The sequence below is a fragment of the Myotis myotis genome, unplaced genomic scaffold (assembly GCF_014108235.1).
Source record: "Myotis myotis isolate mMyoMyo1 unplaced genomic scaffold, mMyoMyo1.p scaffold_m19_p_2, whole genome shotgun sequence".
Taxonomy (NCBI): Eukaryota; Metazoa; Chordata; class Mammalia; order Chiroptera; family Vespertilionidae; genus Myotis; species Myotis myotis.
Window position 1 is genome coordinate 10,111,428 of NW_023416324.1, and position 19,076 is coordinate 10,130,503.

Genomic DNA, 19,076 nt, shown 5'->3' on the forward strand with positions numbered 1-19,076 from the left:
CCTAGTGCAAGCGATTTAGCCTCTTGCAGCCTCAGTCTCTTCATCTGTTAAAAAGGGGCTAAAGTATGTTCTCAAAAGGATCAAGGTAACGTAGACAAAATGGCTACACAAAGTGCATTCAGGGCAAATGAAACGCCGAGGGCCATTTGTCCGAGGCTGTGCCTTTCAATTCCATTCATCTGCTGAAAGGTGGTAGGGTTGTCTGTGCGTCGGGCTGAGATGCCACTTTTCCTCCTGAACCAGCTTCTGAAAGAGATTCTTTACGAAATGTGTTCCATCACATCTGCTGTGAGCTGCAAGAGCATTCCAGCGCCTGGGAGAGGAGACCTGAGGTTCCCAGGCCAACTGAGACACCAGCAGCTCCGCTCCAGGACAGCACGGGCTCAGCGGCTTTGTTTCACTTTCGTTCCTGTCCAGATCCTGGATCAGCGTGGAATGCCACCCACCTTAAGCTCAAGGGGTAGTGTTTACACCTTTAAAAGGTAACATAAGATGAAAAAAGAGAGTAGCAGGGACTTACGTAGCCTGCAGAGCTTAACATTTTTACTATCTGGTCTTTTATAGAAAAGCTTGCCAACCCCTCTCTAGGTGACTGAATGTGTACAGTTTTGCTATGTAATATAGAACTTAAGCGAAAATGCGATCCTGTTGATTAAAAAAGAATACTGAAGAGAATAACCTTTCTGGAGCTTTTCCTTGCAAGGCTGGTAGATTAAGTGGCCGCTCTTTCTGCTGGTGGGTGGGAGGCAGGATTGGATGGGAGAGGAAAGAAGAGGTAGGGATCTAACCAGAACCAGCAAAACCACCTCCCGAGAAGCAACTCAGGAGCCAGCAAAATGTCAGCTCCCACTGTGTTAAGGACCTTGACTCGTCCTGCCCTGGTGACTGGTCTGGAAGCAGAGACCCCCGAGCACCAGGTCAGAACTGGGTCAGACATGCAGTATGATCAAGAACAGAGGGGTCTTTGAAGACACCCTTGGGTTTGATTCCTGGCTCTGCCTCTCGCTTGGGACAAACACCTTTATCTGAGCCTTAATTTCTTCATCTGAAAAATGGGAACTAAAACAGGCATCGTATTTGTGGGGATTTGAGACGACCTGTAGAAAATTCCTGGCACTGTGTCTTACACACACTAGGTGCTGTCCAACGGCACCTGCTGTTACCAGGAACCATGACATGAAGCAATGCACAGATAAATCTGCGTATGATAGCATTCTACCACTGAGTCATCTCCCAACTGACCCAGCTGGAAAACTAGTGCCCAGCGTCTGCTCTGGGCGCAGAGAATTTTAAATAGCCGGGCAGGCCAAGGAGCAGGTTCCAGAGAGTCTATCGGCCTGGCCCACTCTGATTTATGAGGGACTTATCAAACCGTGAGAGCCAAGTGCACTGGGAGCAAGTAACTCACAGGTCTCGATACTGGTCAAAGGCATTGTTGGCTTCCACCTCCAGCTTCCTCAGCCGAGCAGAAGGCATGGCCCCATCTTCCAAGGGGGGGTCATACTTGTTACTCCATGGTGACCTGGAGGAAGGAAGGAGAAGGAGGTGACATGTATCATTTTGGGGAGACACCACCCGTGACCCGTGAGTCCAAGCCCCAGCTGTCCAAAATTTCAGGGAAAAAGCCACTACCCACAGCAAAGATTTTCCAGGCCCTGACAACAAACCCAGCATTTTTGAGGATTGCAGAGAGAGGGCTCAGCAGCAGCCCTCTTGGGTATGAGCCCCATGGTCCACCTCTCACCAGCTGTGTACTTCTGGCAAGTGGTGTGGTATCTTTGTAAAATGAAGCTACCACCTGCTCCCCATGGTGCTGTTGTGAGGAGCAAAGGAGAAAATACAATCCGAAATGCCTGGGCCAGAGCCTGGTACAGAGTGAGTGTTCAACAACTGTGCTTTCTTTCTGACCCCCTTTCTAATGTCCCCGTTTTCACCATTGTGTTGATTAACAGATGCCCCTCTCTCCTCCCTGACCTGCTGCAGCTCGGGGGAAACTTTTGCTCCAAAGACCTTCTTACACAGTTAAGGATGAAGACGAGAGCAGTCGTTAGGGAAGTGGGCAAGAGACTAGGCCCCATGGAGACCGGATTACACAAAAGAAAACCTGAGAGGTCAAGTTCTCCGTGGGGACAGAGGGCAGCTTTCCCAGCACCGAGGGCCATACACAAGGACTGCTAAATGAGAACCAGTCTCTGCTTTGCCAGCCCAAAGACTTGCCACATTTTAAAAAGCATTATTTGCCACATCAGGAAAGCATTTAATCACACAGAGTACTGGAAAGGGGGTTATAAGGGAGGTGTCTGCTCATTAAATCCTGCAGGTGGAGTTCAGAGAGCTGGGGGTTCACAGAAGGAAAGAGAGTAAGAAGGTGAGCGGAATGGGAAGGAGAAGACAATGGGAAACTCGGACAAAGCCCTTTATACCCTGATATGTCCACTGTGAGAAACCCACACTGCCTTTCCCGTCTCTCCTGCTGAAAACACACCTCACATCACTGAGAACGCAAAGGAACCTTTCAATTTGGGATGGATGTTAAGGAAAAAAGGCATCACTGTTTCCTGAACCCATTTTAAATTCTGACACAAATCTCTCTCTTCTTAATAACGGGTACCCCACCAGGCATCCTATGTCAGCAGAGGGAAGACCTCTCCCTTCCAAGGGTGGCAGACTTATCTGGTTCATTCCTCAAAATAGTGCTGCTCAACAGGACTTCCCATCACAACAGAAATGTTCTCTATGCTGTCCAAGATGGCAGCCATGAGTTGGTGTGGCTACTGAGTACATGTGGCCAATGCAACTTGAGGGACTGAAATTTTCGTTTAATTTAATTTGAGTTAATTTGAATTTAGCTAGCCAACTCCAGAACCTGAGCTCCAACAGGGCAAATCTTTTGTCCTTTCCTCCATCATTTGATCAGCACCTAGAACAGTGCCTGGCACTCAATCACATGCTAATTTTTAAAAAGTGCTGTTCAAAGAATAAATCAATTCTTATATACCACCCCCCAAAGCAGAGGTAACCATTTCCCCCCTCCCCCGTCCCCACTGCCACACAGATGTCGATTCTGACCATATTCTACCCTTCCCTCGCCCTAGACTGCAAGAGAACGCTGAGAAGCGAGTCTGTGCGATTTGCCTTCACCCCAGCACCTAGCACCGAGTCCGTGTGCAGTAAGGGCCAGCGACGTACAGCACGGGGTGGGGAAGAAAGGACCCCCAGGTTCGCTGGTTGCTGTGATCTTGCAAGCCAACAGACACAGAGCAGCTTTCTGCATTTCCTGCTGAGGCCTCTCCGCAGACCCAGAGACAAGGTGCAGTTGAAGGGCGCAGTCACCTCCCGATTTGAAAACTAGGCTTGGTAGTTCCACTCGCCAGTGGGTGTGGAAAACAATCTGAGAGCGAGAATCTGAGCCCCCTTCCCCTGCAGGTGCTCTCTTCGAGTCTCCTCAACACACTCAGGCTCTGGCCTTCAGCCCTTCGTTTCCCCCAGTTAAACGGCCATCGTCTTCTTGTGGGCCTGGAAGACCCGCCCCAACTGGCTCTCATTTAAAGGCGACCTGTTTAGACACAAGAGCCCATCTTTCTTGCAGACTGGGGGCCTGGAATTTTCAAGAAGCCTGTAACTCACATTTCTCCTGGCTCACAGACGACAGCATTTCAAGCTGCTAGTCCTGGAGCCGGGGTAATTGTAGCTGGGGGGAAATCATAACATTACCCAGAATATTCTTAGTGGAAGGGGCACTCAGAACACATTTAAGAGCTTAAATGGAGGCCATTTGAAAAAAGACAGATGGACAGGAACACTTAGATTTCAAAAGTCAGGCCTTTCATTTCCCTCAGAGAATGCTTTTTGTTTCAGCTAACAGGTTTCAAACAGTGCTGCTGGCAACGGCCACACCATAAGGATCTTATTTAAGCAAACGATCAAACAGTTAGGATGGAAATGTGTGGAGAAAATCAGAAGACCTTGAAGTTTTGTATCAAAAGAGGGAAAACGGAAGAAAAGTCCTGGGCTCTGACACCCCAGGCTCCTCTTCAGCGAGGTCCCTGGGCCCCTCTGCAATGCCTGAGGAACGAAGGTTGGAGCTGGCAGGATGACCTGGAGGGGAGGCAGGCACCAAGTCCCCCGGTATCTTGGCCTTGGCATGGACGTGGAAATGATCCCAGCCTTCCACAGGCTGCTGGGGAATAGCTGCCTCACACAGCAAGCTGGAGTTTTCAGGTGGAAAAAAGAAACATAATGATCTTGATTAAGCATGACTCAGTTCAAGGTTCACCTCTTCCAGGAAGCCTCCTTTGAACTCTGCCTGGTGAGGCTGCTTGTCCTTAGGATCTCAAGGGTCTTCCTTGAGGTCTTCTAAGGGCTGGTCCTCCCTTTCCTAGGAGGTTCCCAGCGAGGACTGGACCTGGGCCTATGCTCACCACTGATGCTTCACCACTCTATGCTGGGGACTCCCACCTGCATCTCCCTCTCTACCCAGGCGGCTAGGCTATCAACAGTCTACTGGACATCTCCACATTCATCTAATGGGCATCTGGAGCTTAAAATGCCCCCAAACCAGCAAGTCCCAGAGTCTTCTCCACCTCAATAAACAGTGACCTCACCTTCCAACTGCTCAGGCCCAAAGCCCTGCAACTGCCCTTCATACCCCATCCACTTGCAAACTCTGCTGGCTCAACTTTTACAAGTAGACTACTATTCACCCTCTCAACTCTAGTCTCTGGTCTGGCTTGGATTAGGCCAAAATATATTCTCTACCTAACTTCCATTTGAAGCTCAAAAAGGGACCCGAGACAACCTTAAAAATCTAGCTCAAGCTGGTTTGGCTCAGTGGATAGAGCATTGGCCTGTGGATTGAAGGGTCCCAGGTTCGATTCCGGCCAAGGACACATGCCTGGATTGCGAGCTCGATCCCCAGTGTGGGGTGTTCAGGAAGCAGCCAATCAATGATTCTCTCATCACTGATGTTTCTATCTATCTCTCCCTCTCCCTTCCTCTCTGAAATCAATAAAAATAAGATAAACTATGAAAAACCTAGCTCAAACATCACCTCCTTTGGGAAGCCCTCCTGGACTCAACCATGGTTTCTTCTATGCTACTCTCAAACCCTGAATAAGCTTGGCAGTGACTGCATGAATCATATTATACAATAATTAGCTGCTGGATACATCTCTGGTTCTAGACCAGTGATCACCCAGAGCAGGGGCTTATGTCACTTTAGTTATTTATTGCCCTCAGCATGGTGATGGAAAAGAGAAAGGAGAGTTGTATATTTGTTTGACAAAGCTACATTCAAATGTCCCGTAAGCACACAGGCCCTCCCTGTGCTCAGATCCCCATCACATCCACATCTTGTATCTTGCCTGTTGCAGGACTGAATTATAATGAAACTGCTCACATCCCTTTCCCATTAGACTGTAAGCTCCCCCAGGGCAGAGGCCTTCTGTTCATGCTGCATCTCCAACACTGACTGAAGGTACTCCACAACATCTGGTTGATTGCAGGGAGGAAAGGGAAGAAAGGAGGAAGAAAGGGAGGAAGGACTGATAGAAGGACAAATGTAAAGAAGGTTGGTAGACTATTGCCTGTCAAAGTCTGGTAGTCCAGGTGCTGCCATGTGGCACTGACTGCCCAGGGTGCAGCCTGGCATGCCTGCTGCACTCTAAGGGCAGGAGCTCACCTATAGGAGTCCCCGTCTCTGTTGTAGTCACACAAAAGGTAATCCTTTCCCACCACTTTGTCCCTGGCGATTTTCAGTGGCTGGTCAACAGAAGACAGGAGATCTTCACATAGACTGGGAACCTGGCAGAGAGAAAGGAAAAGGCAGAAACAGGGGTTAAAATAACACATCAGATCCAGGCTGGCTAACGGCAACTACAGCCAGATCACGGTCAGCATATTTAACATCTGGCCCTTGGTATCCTGCCAGAATTACGGGCCTGTTCTTTTCTTTTCCACATGTGTCTGACACCAACTGTGTCCCTCTATAAAGAAACCTGTTCTTGAATTACAGTGGAGCGTGATTTCCAATACAGCCTTCCTTCCAAATCTGCGTGCTTTAATTACCTGGTCGCCAGGGTGGTCTAGTACAGTTAAGTATGTATATGCTCGTATTGGTCTCCGGTGGGCAAAGTACAAGCTGAAGTCCGAGAAGAAGGTAAACATGTTAAATACACAGGAATCCACAGAACTCTGAGAAGAGCAACCCATCCATGGCAGCCAACTCTCACAGGCTCCCATGCTGGGAGCAGTTTCCAATACTTTCCAGGCTCCTGGCCAAGCATTACCAGGCTGACTTGTAGAGTCAACCTTACCTGCTGCAAAGACAGGGTCACACCAGCTCCCCAGAGCCCGGAGCCCTAGACGGCTTATTATACCAGGGTGACCTGCCTGGGACCACCTCAATGAGAAGGAGGGCCCGAGGTCTGGGGCGGGCAGGGATGAGTCTTGGGGCAAATGCTGCTAAATGTGACGCATGGTCCTGCTAGTCACCAGGCCACTGGCCTCTTCTTCCCAACCCAAACATCAATTTCCACCAAAATATTCCAGGAAGGGATGGCAGCACTTTCAGAAGTGGATTCCTTCAGGCTTGAGTCACTTCCACGCTGTATTTTCAATGTGCCGACTTCATTCGTTTCATGGGTCTGGGTTTATGGAGGCCCCACCATATCGTTTACCAGGAAAGTGGCTGCCAACTGCACCAATAACCCTTCCAAATGGAAAAGTTAAATCATGTGGCCAGGATACCCAGAACAGCGGCTCGGCAGAGGGGCCGACAGCTACAGCAGTTCCTGTGTTCTCCTGGAGACCCTTCCACCTCCAGAGCGATGGGGACAGGGACCGCCACCACCCCAGACGCCCAGCCTCATGGGCTTCTCAGGGCACCTCTGCTGAGCCCGGTGCTGCAGAACTCAGCCTGGAAGGCCCTGTCTGGCACAACTAGAAGACAGTTGCCCTGCCTTCTAGCTCACATCAATTCTGGCCTCAGTGAAATGGCGCGTTTCTTCTCCACAGAGCAGCCTGTCATCTAGCAACCAAGAGGTACGCACACCATTAACCACTGGATACAACCCGCTTATTTTCAGAATCCCTTCTCCATATACCACCCGCCTGTGTACCCCTCTCCACCGAACAAACAAAGAGACACACAAAAACGGATCCCCCTCCCTCAAATGGGGCTGTTTTCAAAGTTAGTTTTGGTGTTGATCATAGCAACCCCACTACCATTTCCAAGTGTCTACCGTGTATCACACGCAGGCTAGGCTCTCTACAGACGGCATATTGTCTGCTTTCAGCTCCCCCTCATGCTGTGACGTTGTTAAGTGTTGTTAACCCATTTTATAGGTTTGAGAACTGGGGGCCCAGAGTCAGTAAGGTGCCCAATGCCCACACAAGAAGCAAGGGGCAGAGACAGAAATCCCCTCTTCTGACCAAAACTCTGGTTTACAGACAGCTAAGAGGAAAGACCGTGCACATCAAGGCACGCTCTGGTGGCAAACAACCCCCTCCCACCTCACCCCGCTCAGCTCTGGGTGGCCTCAGAGCCCGGAAGAAAGTCCTGGCCAAGGCAAGGGAGATTTTAACAACTTCCACCCAAAGCAGCTGGGGTCTGGAACTGGTCTGGCTTCCTGTTGTTGGCCCAGTGAAACAACCCTGGGCACCCATGGGCCTGCCTCTCCCGAAGTGTCTCTATTTATTCTGTTGGCTGCTGCCTTGGCTTATCTGTTGGGGCCTGACTTGTGTCTAGAACCCATTTTAACTGGTTGGGGCCCTGAGACCATTGGCCCAATGTATCCTGGATTATGCTGAAGACTAAGCAAACAGGCTCTGTAGCCAGACTTCCTCAGTCCACTGCTTACTGGCCTTATGGCCTTGGGTAAGTCGTTTTACTTCTCTGCTAAGACTGGATTTCCTCACCTGTAAAGTGGGGACAATAGAAACCAACCTACTGTGATTTGGGGGAACCTGAGCGAATGCATCGGCATTCAGTGCAGGGTAGGGGAAAGAAAGCATGCACACTAGTAGCTGACATATTTATACCCCCACTCCCTCTGTTGTCCTCAGTGCCATCTGCTGTCTGTTAGTCTTAGGCCACACTAGCCTAGATTACGCTTGAATTTTCCACATTGTTTCAGGTGCTGGATAAAAATGGGCCCCTGAGAACCTCGTTTTTCTTAACCCCAGTTCTACCTGGAGCCACCTGCTTCACCTTTCCAACCAGTCATGCTGCTTGCAGCTAAGTCTCCCAACACAGGAAAGCTTATAAGATAATGGGATTTGGTATGAAATGGGTGTTACTTCATTCCTATCCAAGAAGTTAATCCACAGATCAAAATTATTTGAAAAATTCCTTCCTGGCACTTACATGAATTGAATTACATTTTTTTCTCAATTTGTTGCCTGTCTCCCTCGCTAGTACTGGGGCAGGGACTTTAGGCTTGTTAGTGGTTCCATCCCCAGTGCCTTTGGCAGTGCTTGACACACAGCAAGTGCTCGATATATCTGGGAGGGAAGGGGGAGTTTTAAAACATGGAGCCTCCCAAACACCAATCGGCTTTAAGAAAAAAGTTTACTGTAAAGAACTAAATTTTGATGACACCAATGACCAATTTCACTTGTGGTTCACAAATAGGAACCAAGATGTCATACAAACGCTCTAGATAAAAAGAACTGGAGTTTTAATTTAAATCCTGGCATCTTATTAATATATGACCTGGAGGGCCAACCTTTGAGCAGGAGACCTGGGTTCCAGCCTGTGCTCCACTGCTGACGGGCCACACGATAAGATCAGTAGTGAGCCACACCAGACCTGCATCCGTGAAAACACTTCAGGAAAAGACTAATCTAGATGACATTAATTTCTTCACATGGTTAAATGCAGTCAACCTTTTTCAGAAGAACCCCCTCGCCCTTTAAGATGTTCTTAATTTTATGAAACCAGAGATTTATTTTGTTTTTGTTTTAAAGGGTGACAACCTAATGAATTACCTACTCCACCTCCCCTTTTTTTATGTTTCTTGCGTGTATGTGTGTGTGTGGGGGGGGGGGGGGGCGCGCAGCAGCCCTTGATCTAGAAAATGGGATCCAGTGTGCCCCACGTGTCCAAGTAGATCAGATCAGTGTAAAGGACGGAAGGGATCCTCCCACTTTGTAACTCATGCCCTTCAAAGCACAGGCAAAGCAGACTAAGGCAACAGTGCAAGGAGTTGCTCTGTGATACCAGCTGTCATCAATAGCCACTCTTGTCACCTGCTCAGCCTGCCTTTCCTTTTCTCGGCACAGAACTCCTCATTCCATGTAGTTTGAGCAAGGCTGATCCCCCACCACCGGCCATGGGGCAGCAGAGGGCCGCAGCCTAAACAGCCTGGGCTTATTCAGGGAAGGAGCTCTCCTGGGAATCCGCTCCAGGGACTACGGGAAGGTGCATGCTTTCCTTCTCTCTGCCAGGGAAGCTGGGATGGGGTGAGGGTCCTAGGCTGCAGCGGGCATCAGGGGGGCACCTGCCCGAGCTTCTGAGCACTGGGGAGCCCCTGAGATATTGTCTGAGGTGCTAGGTCCAGCCACCCTTGAAGATCTGTCAAAGTTCATGGCCAGGTACGGATCAGCTTCAGAAAAACATACATCTGAAGTGTCGCTAAAAAAAAAAAAAAAAAAAAAAAGGCAGTGCACAGAAGAACATATAGAACTCAAGAATGGCGTATGATTTGTCCTGCCGTGCAAAGCACCTGGGATATAAGGCTGACTGATTCTTTATACAATTCTCACCTTTTGGATAAACTCTGAAGGTGGAATATTTTTGTATTCTCTTTCCCTCCATCAGTCCTGTTTCTTTGCTCCAAGATAAAATGCTCTGGAGGAATAATCTTACTGTCATCATGTGGAATACAAAGTATGGACTACAGTGTGCTTACAGACTTGTGCACAGAGCAGCTGCCCAAGGGTGCATTAGTCATGACCTGGCACCAAAACCTTACTCCCACCCCATCTCACCCACCCTCGCACCTCACCCACCCTCCCTCCTCACCACTCCTCCTCCCATCTCACCCATCCTCCCACCTCACTCCTCCACTTCTGCCTGAACCCTCTCAAACCACCACACTGCCTACTCACTGCTCCCTGAACACTCACTTGCAGATATGTTCTTCCACTACAAATCCTCTCCATTTAGGATAAAATAATGGATTGGCCAATTAAATTTTAGTTTCAGATAAGTGATGAATAACATTTAGTGTGAGTTTGTCTCAAATGTTACATAGAACATACATTTTCACTTGCTAAATCTGGCACTCTACGCCCCTCCTCTTTCAAATCCTAGCATCCTTTAGGGCCCAGCCCAAACTCTAATTTCTTTATCAAGATGCCACATTCTTTGGATTTCCTGCAGTAACACTGATGTCAACTGAATCCCAAATGCCAAAGGATGGAAGTTCTAATATTGCCATTAGCTATCATTCTACTCCGTCCTCATGATTTAACATTCACTACAGAGCAGAGACCGGTCCCCTAGCACCAGCCCAGTGACACGCACACGAGTGCTCCAGTATATCTGCAGACTTCTGAAGTGAGTATTAGTCTTGTGATCCGAGGTCTCATTATAAACCCAGACAAAAGGCAGTTTACCTCTGTAATCTAGTCAGTTACTCAATGACCCCCTTCTACACTCATCCCCAAGCCTACCCCCGCCTCCTGGTCATGTCAAATGCTTAGAACAGTGGAAGAAATCACAGTAAGTCTCACGGATCATGAGCTTGCACAGCAATTTAAAAGAAAGGACAAGTCCACACAAAGCCGAGAGTTCACTCTGGGGTGCGTGTATCATGGGCTCCGCTGCCTCTGAAGCCAAGGGGGCCTCTAGCGAGGACCTGTGGCTGGTGCCAGTGCCCCAGGGCGAATGGTTTCTGTCCAAACTGCTCATCTGAGCTGCTTACCAACCTTTGTAAGGAGCGGTCAGATAACACCAAGGTGTCAGACCAATCCAGCTTGTTGGGGGATTTAAAATTAATTCCAAATGACATGGAATAATAAACAACGCTGCACTGGTCAGGGCAGCGTCTCTGCCCTCGGGTCTGGAGGTGGGGCTCAGGGCTCCATCCATTTCTCCACAGCCACAACATCCCAGGGAGCAGGAGCCGCCATGCCCTTCCTCACTGATACTCTTCTGGCTCACTGGTGCCCAGGGGGCCACGAAAAAGACCGAGGGAAAGGGAAAGAAAGTGAGCTTGGGCAGAAAGAAAAATCTCAGAAGCAAGAAGAGGTTAGGATGCAATTAGCAACGGCCTCAGTGACACCTTAATAATAATGAGGAAAAGATGAGGAGGATGTCATAGCCCACAACGGGCAGTGCATGCCAGGCACTGTGGCACTATAAACTCTACCTCCATCCCTCCTGCAATCCTCAAAACAGTCCTATATGTAGACCCGGTTTCCATTCCTATTTTAAAGGAGGGGGAAACAGGACCTTAGAGAAATAACTGGCCCCCAGTCACAGAGCTACTAGCTATGTCTAAGAAAGGACATGTGAGACAGTAAAGCTAGGTTAAAAAAAAAAATCACATCTTGCTATTGCTCCAAAACAGAATACTTTTCTACTATCTAACCCAACAGCTGATCACATGAAAAGAGATACAAATCAGACGTTTCCGGCCACAAGTGAGGTTTGTGTTTGTGCCGCCATATGGTTCTACTTTGCCTCTTCCCTTCTCCATTAGTTATTAATGTTGAAAAAAATTGTTCAACCAGAAAAAGAAACTTGAGACGAACCCTTAAAAAAGCACACAAGCCAGACCAGTCCAACTCCACGGATAATCTAATCCACGGCGCCCTGTCTTTAAGAAGGGCACCCTTGTAACTCGGTTTTTTAAAAAATGGCCAAATGAACACATTCCATCTTTTGATCTGCCTGCTGGCTGAGAGCCCGCCACCAGAGAGATAAGAATCAAAACCAGACCCTGTTCACTGGGTCGCACACTCAGATGAGTAATGTTAGTGAAATCACGGCTGGGCAGTCCTGGCCGCACTCCCCCCAGTCACAACAGCCCACTCCCTGGAGGCGGCAAAGCATCAGGTATGGCGCTCCCTCCCTGTGGCCAGCAGAGGTCTCTGCTTACAATCTGTTCCTTTTATTTTTTCCCAAGGCCCTGAACTTCTGCCTTATTTCATTTTTAAATTAAAAAAAGAAAATAGTGTTTTCAGCAACACACACACCAGTGTCAGAAACCATCTACAGTGTGGCGTTCTGGAAAACACCAGCCTTGAAATCAAACATGTGTTCAAATCCTTGGCCTGCCACTTCCTGAGTGTAAACTTCCCAAAGCTCAGAACTGGGGGCTACAACACCCGCCTCGAAGAGAAATGAATTCCACTCAATAAATGCTGAGCGCCCACCTCGGGCACGTGTTCAGCGGATTCGGCAGCAGACAGGATAGACACATGCGACCCTGCTCTCACAAAGTGCGTTCCAGTCACCAAAGACAGGAAACAAGGAACGCCCCCAGGAGGCATCAGGACTTGTCACCACAGGATAAAAGCCACACCAGCTGATGTTACTGAGCACCTCATTCTGAGGGAAGGCCGGTGCACGACCCCAGCACCTGGTGGGCCCACGGAGCTACCGAGGGGTGGAGTGGGACTGGAATCTAAATTCAGAACTCTGGCCCAGCCCTTCCAAAGCCAGAGTCACCAGGTCAACAAAGCTCCCACCATTCAGTTAGGCTCAGAGGAAAGGGGTGAGAAGCCAATGGGGGAGAACTCCGGGTCTGAGTGGGCCAAGGCCTCTCCTCCAGGTGCCAGGCCAGAGCAGACACCAGGAGCTGGCACCAGGAAGGGGCTGCAGGCAGGGACCCTGCGCCCACCACCCAGCACAGAGCCTGGTGAGAAGCGGGCACTTTGGACTGAAGGCCTCTCAGGCTTCCACCCTCAACAGCTCACACCAGGGGTGCCCTATTTCAGATCTAGTCCTGCCCCATTTTTTAACAGGAGAAAATGTACAATCTTTACTACGGCTGTACATGTCAGGGGTGTCATAATATACGAGACCCAGCCTGTATTCTAATTAAGCTATCAGCCGACTCAGAATGACATTCTTTAAGTGCAGACTGTAGTCTTCATTTGAAGACTGTAAACTGCAAGATGTACCACTAATGAGAACACCACTAATGTGCCCGTGAAGTGTAAGGAGCAACTTCCCGATTTCAGAAACATTAAAACGCATGCGCTGCGCACCTCAGATTCGAGACACTGGCACCCGACCTACACCAGCAGGCTGAGCACTGGTTCTCACTGCAGGTCTAACACAAAGGAAGCTGGCCAACAGGGCCAACATCAGGAATTCGTTTTTGACCAACAAATGTTTTCTTCTACTTAGAAATCGATTTTCACATGCCATTAATAACGAAGAGCTGTCTCAAGAAACAATAAGACCCCCTCTTTCTTTTCTTAGGCAGGTGCCCCAAACCACCCCAGAGATAAATAATACACAAAGGCAAACTTCCTGGGTTTCAGGCATTCAGACTCAAGACTCAAAAGCTCTGCCCTTTGGAAGCTCATAGCCTGGAGTAAGAGGCCAGAGGTTTTCTAAAGGAAGGGGCAGAACAAAAAGGACAAATTGAAAGGAGAAATTAAAATCACTGCATGTGAGTCAACCACAGGCACACACAAGGCTCCTGTTGTCCACGTGTAACCTTATACTTCCTTGAAGGGATGAACCAGGGCTGGGAGCCTAATTGAATTAACCATTCCCTGGCCAGGAGCACAGCTCATCACCTGTGTCTGCAGAGAGAAGTCAGGGTCTCTCTAAGCCACCTGCTACTCTTAATTAAGGACTGTCCCTGAGGGATAGAGCACAATACACAAGCGACTTCGGAAGCCAGAGGCAGCACATTCACCAGATACACTACCTTGGACTCAGTGCTGAGAACGGCAGAGCCACCGAGCTGGTATTAGAAGCCATCATACCCAGGGCAGGCAATCCTGAGGACAGCGGACAGGGAGGCTCACCGGTTGGGCTCAGGGTCCTCACTGCAGTCTGAAGGTCTCATCCCTGCCCTTTCACCCAACAGTCTGGGCTCTCCGCTCCACGGCCACTTTCTCCACCAGGGACATGGTCTTTCCCCCAATGCCACCTAATGACCCTCAGTGTCCTTCAAGGTCTGCCTCTCAGGCTCGTTCCCAAAGCCGCCTGAAAGGAGGCAATTCCCTGTCTGAGCTCTTACAGCTCCACACAGATCCGAGATGGTGTCTTTCCTCAGGGCGGGGGGAGCTTGTGCCTGCGTAGGTGGGGCCTCCTGTTAGTGGAACCATGTTGAATTGTGGAAGACCAGGTCACTCAGGTTGAGGTCTGATCTTTTGAAGTCCATGGCTGTCCAGTGGGAAGCCAGCTCCCCAAATGTTCTCCAGTGTCTCCTAGAGATGGGACTGCTGGGGGAGAGGGAGAGTCCTGGGATGGCGCTGCAGCACCCTGACCACTGGTCCCCCAAGTTGGAGGGAGATTCAAGCTCTGCACCATAAGATTGTGGACAACCACGCTGCTGGGGCCTATCGGCTGGGCCTGTCCTTACGCTCCTTGTGGTGCCACCTGAAGCCCAGTGACAGCCTTTCCTTGAGAGCGGGGACAGAGCCGCAACCCTCTTCCGGGACAGCCCCGGCCTGATTTCTTTCTCAATCTAGGTTGTTGAAGTATTGTTGCATTGGCTGCATTCTTATGTCACCTCAAATCTTTTAGGGAATAAGGTAAGAATACATGAAAACAGCTCATTTATAACAGTCTTTTGGCTAAGACACTGTAATTTCATGGGTAGGAGGGGATCTCCACCCTGTATCTTAGCGCCAGATTCAATGGCACCCACACAACCACCAGAGCTGGAGCCTTCAACCACTCAGCAGGGGCCCACCTCTAGTATGTTGCCCTGGCAAGTAACCCAGAGACAAAATATTTAAGCTGAAAGAACCATCAACTGACGGGTGGCAGACAGAAGTACTTGGCAAAGGGGGGTTTTCATGATTAGGTCAGCGTGAACCTCTCTCCTAAAATCCACCGGTAATGGAAAAATCGGCCTACTTCATCCCTGGGAGCTCAGGTGTAGGCCCAGCTTCAGGCTTTACAAAACGTGTGCAAACCACGGTTAAGCCTCCCATATAGCTGGGAGTGGGCTACCACCATGGAAACACAGAGGTAAGTTTCTGATAGGGAAATCTTTGACAAGAAGGGATACAGCAACTGCTCTTTGCCACTGACCTGGAGAGCCCCTCATGGCTGAGGACAGACCGCTGGGTACTCTCCGTGTGTCACAGCATAGGTGACACCCAGGGAAATCACATGTGTTCAGCTGGCAGTAAAGGGACAGCATGGCGAAACGTAACAAGGAATCATAAAGCTGGGCCAAACATGGGTGATGGCAACTCAGGAAGCATTTTGGATTTTGAAAGCCCACAAAATACCCTGAAGTACAAGAGGGTTTTCTCAGATCCCAAGACAAGGAAGGAGGTTTCTAGAGTCAGTGAGTGTCTGAGGTCACAAGCAACCTCACCACCACTTCTGAGGCTTCCTGGTGATCAGGGACTCCAGCCTAGTACACCCCACTCCAGCGGTCCTGACAGCCACCTGGGGAGGCTAACGATCTTGTGAAGCAGCAGCAGAGGCTCAGAGCCAGGCAGCCACTGAGTCACAAACCAGAGACCTGGCTCTTTCCACCACTTGCTCTCCCCAAACTCTCAAGACCACAAACCTCTGAACAGCCCAACAGTCCTCCAAAATTCCAGGGATGCTGCTGTTCCTTTCAAGTGGTGCTGTGGGTGCTGTGGGTGCTGTGTGTGTGTCTGAGTGGGGACGGGGCCAGCGCTGTTCACCACGTTATGTGGGGTATACCCCGAACAAGCAGTGGCTTTTTCCTCGTCAGCACAGAAATCATCCTGGTTGGCAGGCCACAATGTTTCACACGGAATGCCTTCCACCAAATGGATGTCTCATTAGGTTGTTTTAATTTCACGGAGTCATCCAGCGAAGATGACCATGCACGGAAGAAGAAAAACCTGAGGTTCTTCCTACTGGGGAAGCAGTCAGCTCCACTCAGGAGCAGCGATGCGTCTGGTTGTCTGGGTCATTCAGTAACAAAAGCACTTCTGTTTCTCTACTTTGGCTCATTAGGAAGCAAAGCTCCAAGTGGTGGCTCCAGATGAAACCCACCTAAATGTATGAGGGATTAAACAGAGTGCCTCATCCTCAAGGAGCTCAAAGTCTAAAACGAAAGAGATGCGCAAATGAAATACCAATGTGCTATGTGCTAAGGACGGGCCAGTACTGGATGCAATGGACACAAACAGCAGGGTTGTTGGGAGCAGGGTGAAAAAAGGTGATGGAGTTAAGAGGTACTAATTGGTAGTTCCAAAACAGGCATAGGGACGTAAGGTAAAGCACAGGGACGAGAGTCAACAATTTTGTAATAACTACCTATGGTGCCAGGTGGGCACCTGAATTATCAAAGGGAACACTTTGGCACCTATGTGAATGTACATCTGTTATGCTGCACTTAAAACTAATATACAATCGTGTTGAATGCAAACTGTAAATTAAAAACATTTCTACTTATCTATATATATAAAAGCTTAAGTGACCAGCCGGTAGCTATGACACGCAATGACCACCAGGGGCCAGACGCTCAACACACAGGCATGGAAACATGGAACAGACTGATGAATCTCAGAGGGAAGGAGGGAGGGGGGAGAGGGGGAAGAGATTAATCAAAGAACTTATATGCATACTAGAGGGTGGGGTCCCTCGGCCTGGCCTGCGGGGATTGGGCCAAAACCGGCTCTCCGACATCTCCTGAGGGGTCCCGGATTGCGAGAAGGCCAGGCCGAGGGACCACACCAGTGCACCGGGCCTCTAGTCTAGGGGTCCTCAAACTACGGCCCGCGGGCCACATGCAAATACAAATACTGTATTTGTTCCCGTTTTGTTTTTTTACTTCAAAATAAGATATGTGCAGTGTGCATAGGAATTTGTTCATAGTTTGTTTTTAAACTATAGTCCGGCCCTCCAATGGTCTGAGGGACAGTGAACTGGCCCCCTGTTTAAAAAGTTTGAGGACCCCTGCTCTAGTCTATATACACTAAATGGCCAGATTATTATAACCACCTGACATTTGTAGACAAATTAGCTATAATTTTGTGCTGAAGTTGCTAGAGGGCCAGACCATTATAAATAGGGAAGCAGGTTGTTTACCACGACAGTAGAAGTGATTTTTTTCTGAAGATATGGGTAAACAACGCGATTTAACAGCCTTTGAACGTGGGAGATATATATACACACACACGCACACTCACACTGAGTGGCCAGGTTATTATGACCACCCCATCAGTACTTTGTTGGGCCACCTTTTGCCTTCAATACTGCGGCAATTCTTCTTGGCATTGACTCCATGAGATGTTGAAAGGTGATGCGAGGAATCTGACACCATGCCTGATGAATAGCACTGTCCAGTTCTGTGAGATTGGATGGTTGTGGAACCAGCTGCCTGATGGCTCTTTTAACTTCGTCCCACAAATGCTCAATTGGATTGAGATCTGGTGATTGTGGGGGCCACCTAAGCAAGGTAAAGTCTCCCTCATGTTCTTGAAACCACTCCTGCACAATACGAGCACCGTGGCATGGCGCATTGTCTTGTTGGAAGAAGCCATCTCCATTGGGATACGCCATCAACATGATAGGATGAACTTGATCAGCAACAATACTTAGGTATGTTGTGCTATTCAGACGTTGTTCCACACGAATTAAAGGGCCCAAATCATGCCAGGAAAACATGCCCCAAACCATAACACTGCCCCCACCAGCTTGAAGGGTTGTACTCATGCATGTGGGGTGCATGCTTTCATGCTGTTTACGCCAAATTCTCACTCTGCCATCTGCATGATGCAACTGGAAACGTGGTTCATCGGACCACAGGACTTTTTTCCAATGCTCAACCGTCCAATCCTTGTGTTCTTGTGCGAATTGGAGACATTTTATCTTGGTAACTGCAGATAGCAAAGGTGTTCGAACAGGCCTTCGGCTTCCATATCCCATTCGATGCAGTGTACAGCTAATTTGCCTACAAACGTCAAGTGGTCATAATAATCTGGCCACTCAGTGTGTGTGTGTGTGTGTGTACCCATGTTCAAAGGCTGTTAAATCGCATAGTTTACCCGTATCTTCAGAAAAAAATCACTTCTACTGTCGTGGTAAACAACCTGCTTCCCTCTAGCAACTTCAGCGCAAAATTATAACTAATTTGCCTACAAACGTCAGGTAGTCATAATAATCTGGCCACTCAGTGTATATAAAAGGCGAAGTGTCCATCCGACCAGTAGCTATGATATGCACTGACCACCAGGAGGCAGACACTCAATGCAGGAGTTGCCATGATGTGGCCATTTGAAAATAATGGATGGCTCTCCTGATAGGGCAAAGCCCAGGAAGGGGGTCTTCGTGCATCTCAGATGGATTATGCCTCCCAGCTCCAGCTGACAGGAACCCAGTATCCTCCTTCATCTCCAGAGCTTAGCCTCCTGCTGCAGAACTCTGATCCTTCAAGGTCAAATTCCCTACAGTACTTCCCTGACCGTGAAGTACTCCTTACCACTAAACAGAACCCTGGGAGGACTGAGCTCTTTTGTTCACTTTGCTCAGAGTGAAACCCAAATGACCCTCCAGTCCCTCATCCATCTAGAAACTGCAACAGCACCAACACCAGGAGCACCCACTGCCCTCTCCCAAGACTGTGGAGAGATACACACACCAAGGGTAACAAAAAAATGACCAGAGAGCATTTATTTGCACAAGCAAGTCCAAGGGACTTAAGTTTCCTGGACACGGGCGGAATAAAAACTGAAAAGGAAAAAAAACCTTCCCCAAACAAAAGTGGGGGCTGGCTTTCAAGGAGACTTGCCGAGTGGTAAACATTTTGGAAAGAAGGAATTTTAAACACAAACAGAAAAGGGCAGAAAGTTGAGGCAGAAGAGCTATGCAACCACTGGGAGGCCCTTTAATTGGGGAAAGATTTGCAGAGCCGGGGAGCATCAGCAAATCTCCCAAGGTCTCAAGA

The 19,076-nt window shown here is 49.0% G+C and overlaps 1 protein-coding gene across 2 annotated transcripts in view; it reads right to left on the reverse strand.

Annotated features, from left to right (window-relative positions):
- CAPZB (capping actin protein of muscle Z-line subunit beta) overlaps positions 1 to 19,076 on the reverse strand; it is a 125,286-nt gene that overhangs the window by 32,332 nt on the left and 73,878 nt on the right. For both annotated transcript variants that reach the window (XM_036351812.1, XM_036351811.1), the window contains exons 3-4: positions 5,681 to 5,802; positions 1,409 to 1,522 (exon numbers count right to left, since the gene is read on the reverse strand). In XM_036351812.1, coding sequence (XP_036207705.1) covers positions 1,409 to 1,522; positions 5,681 to 5,802 — 236 coding nt within the window. The remainder of the gene's footprint in view (positions 1 to 1,408; positions 1,523 to 5,680; positions 5,803 to 19,076) is intronic.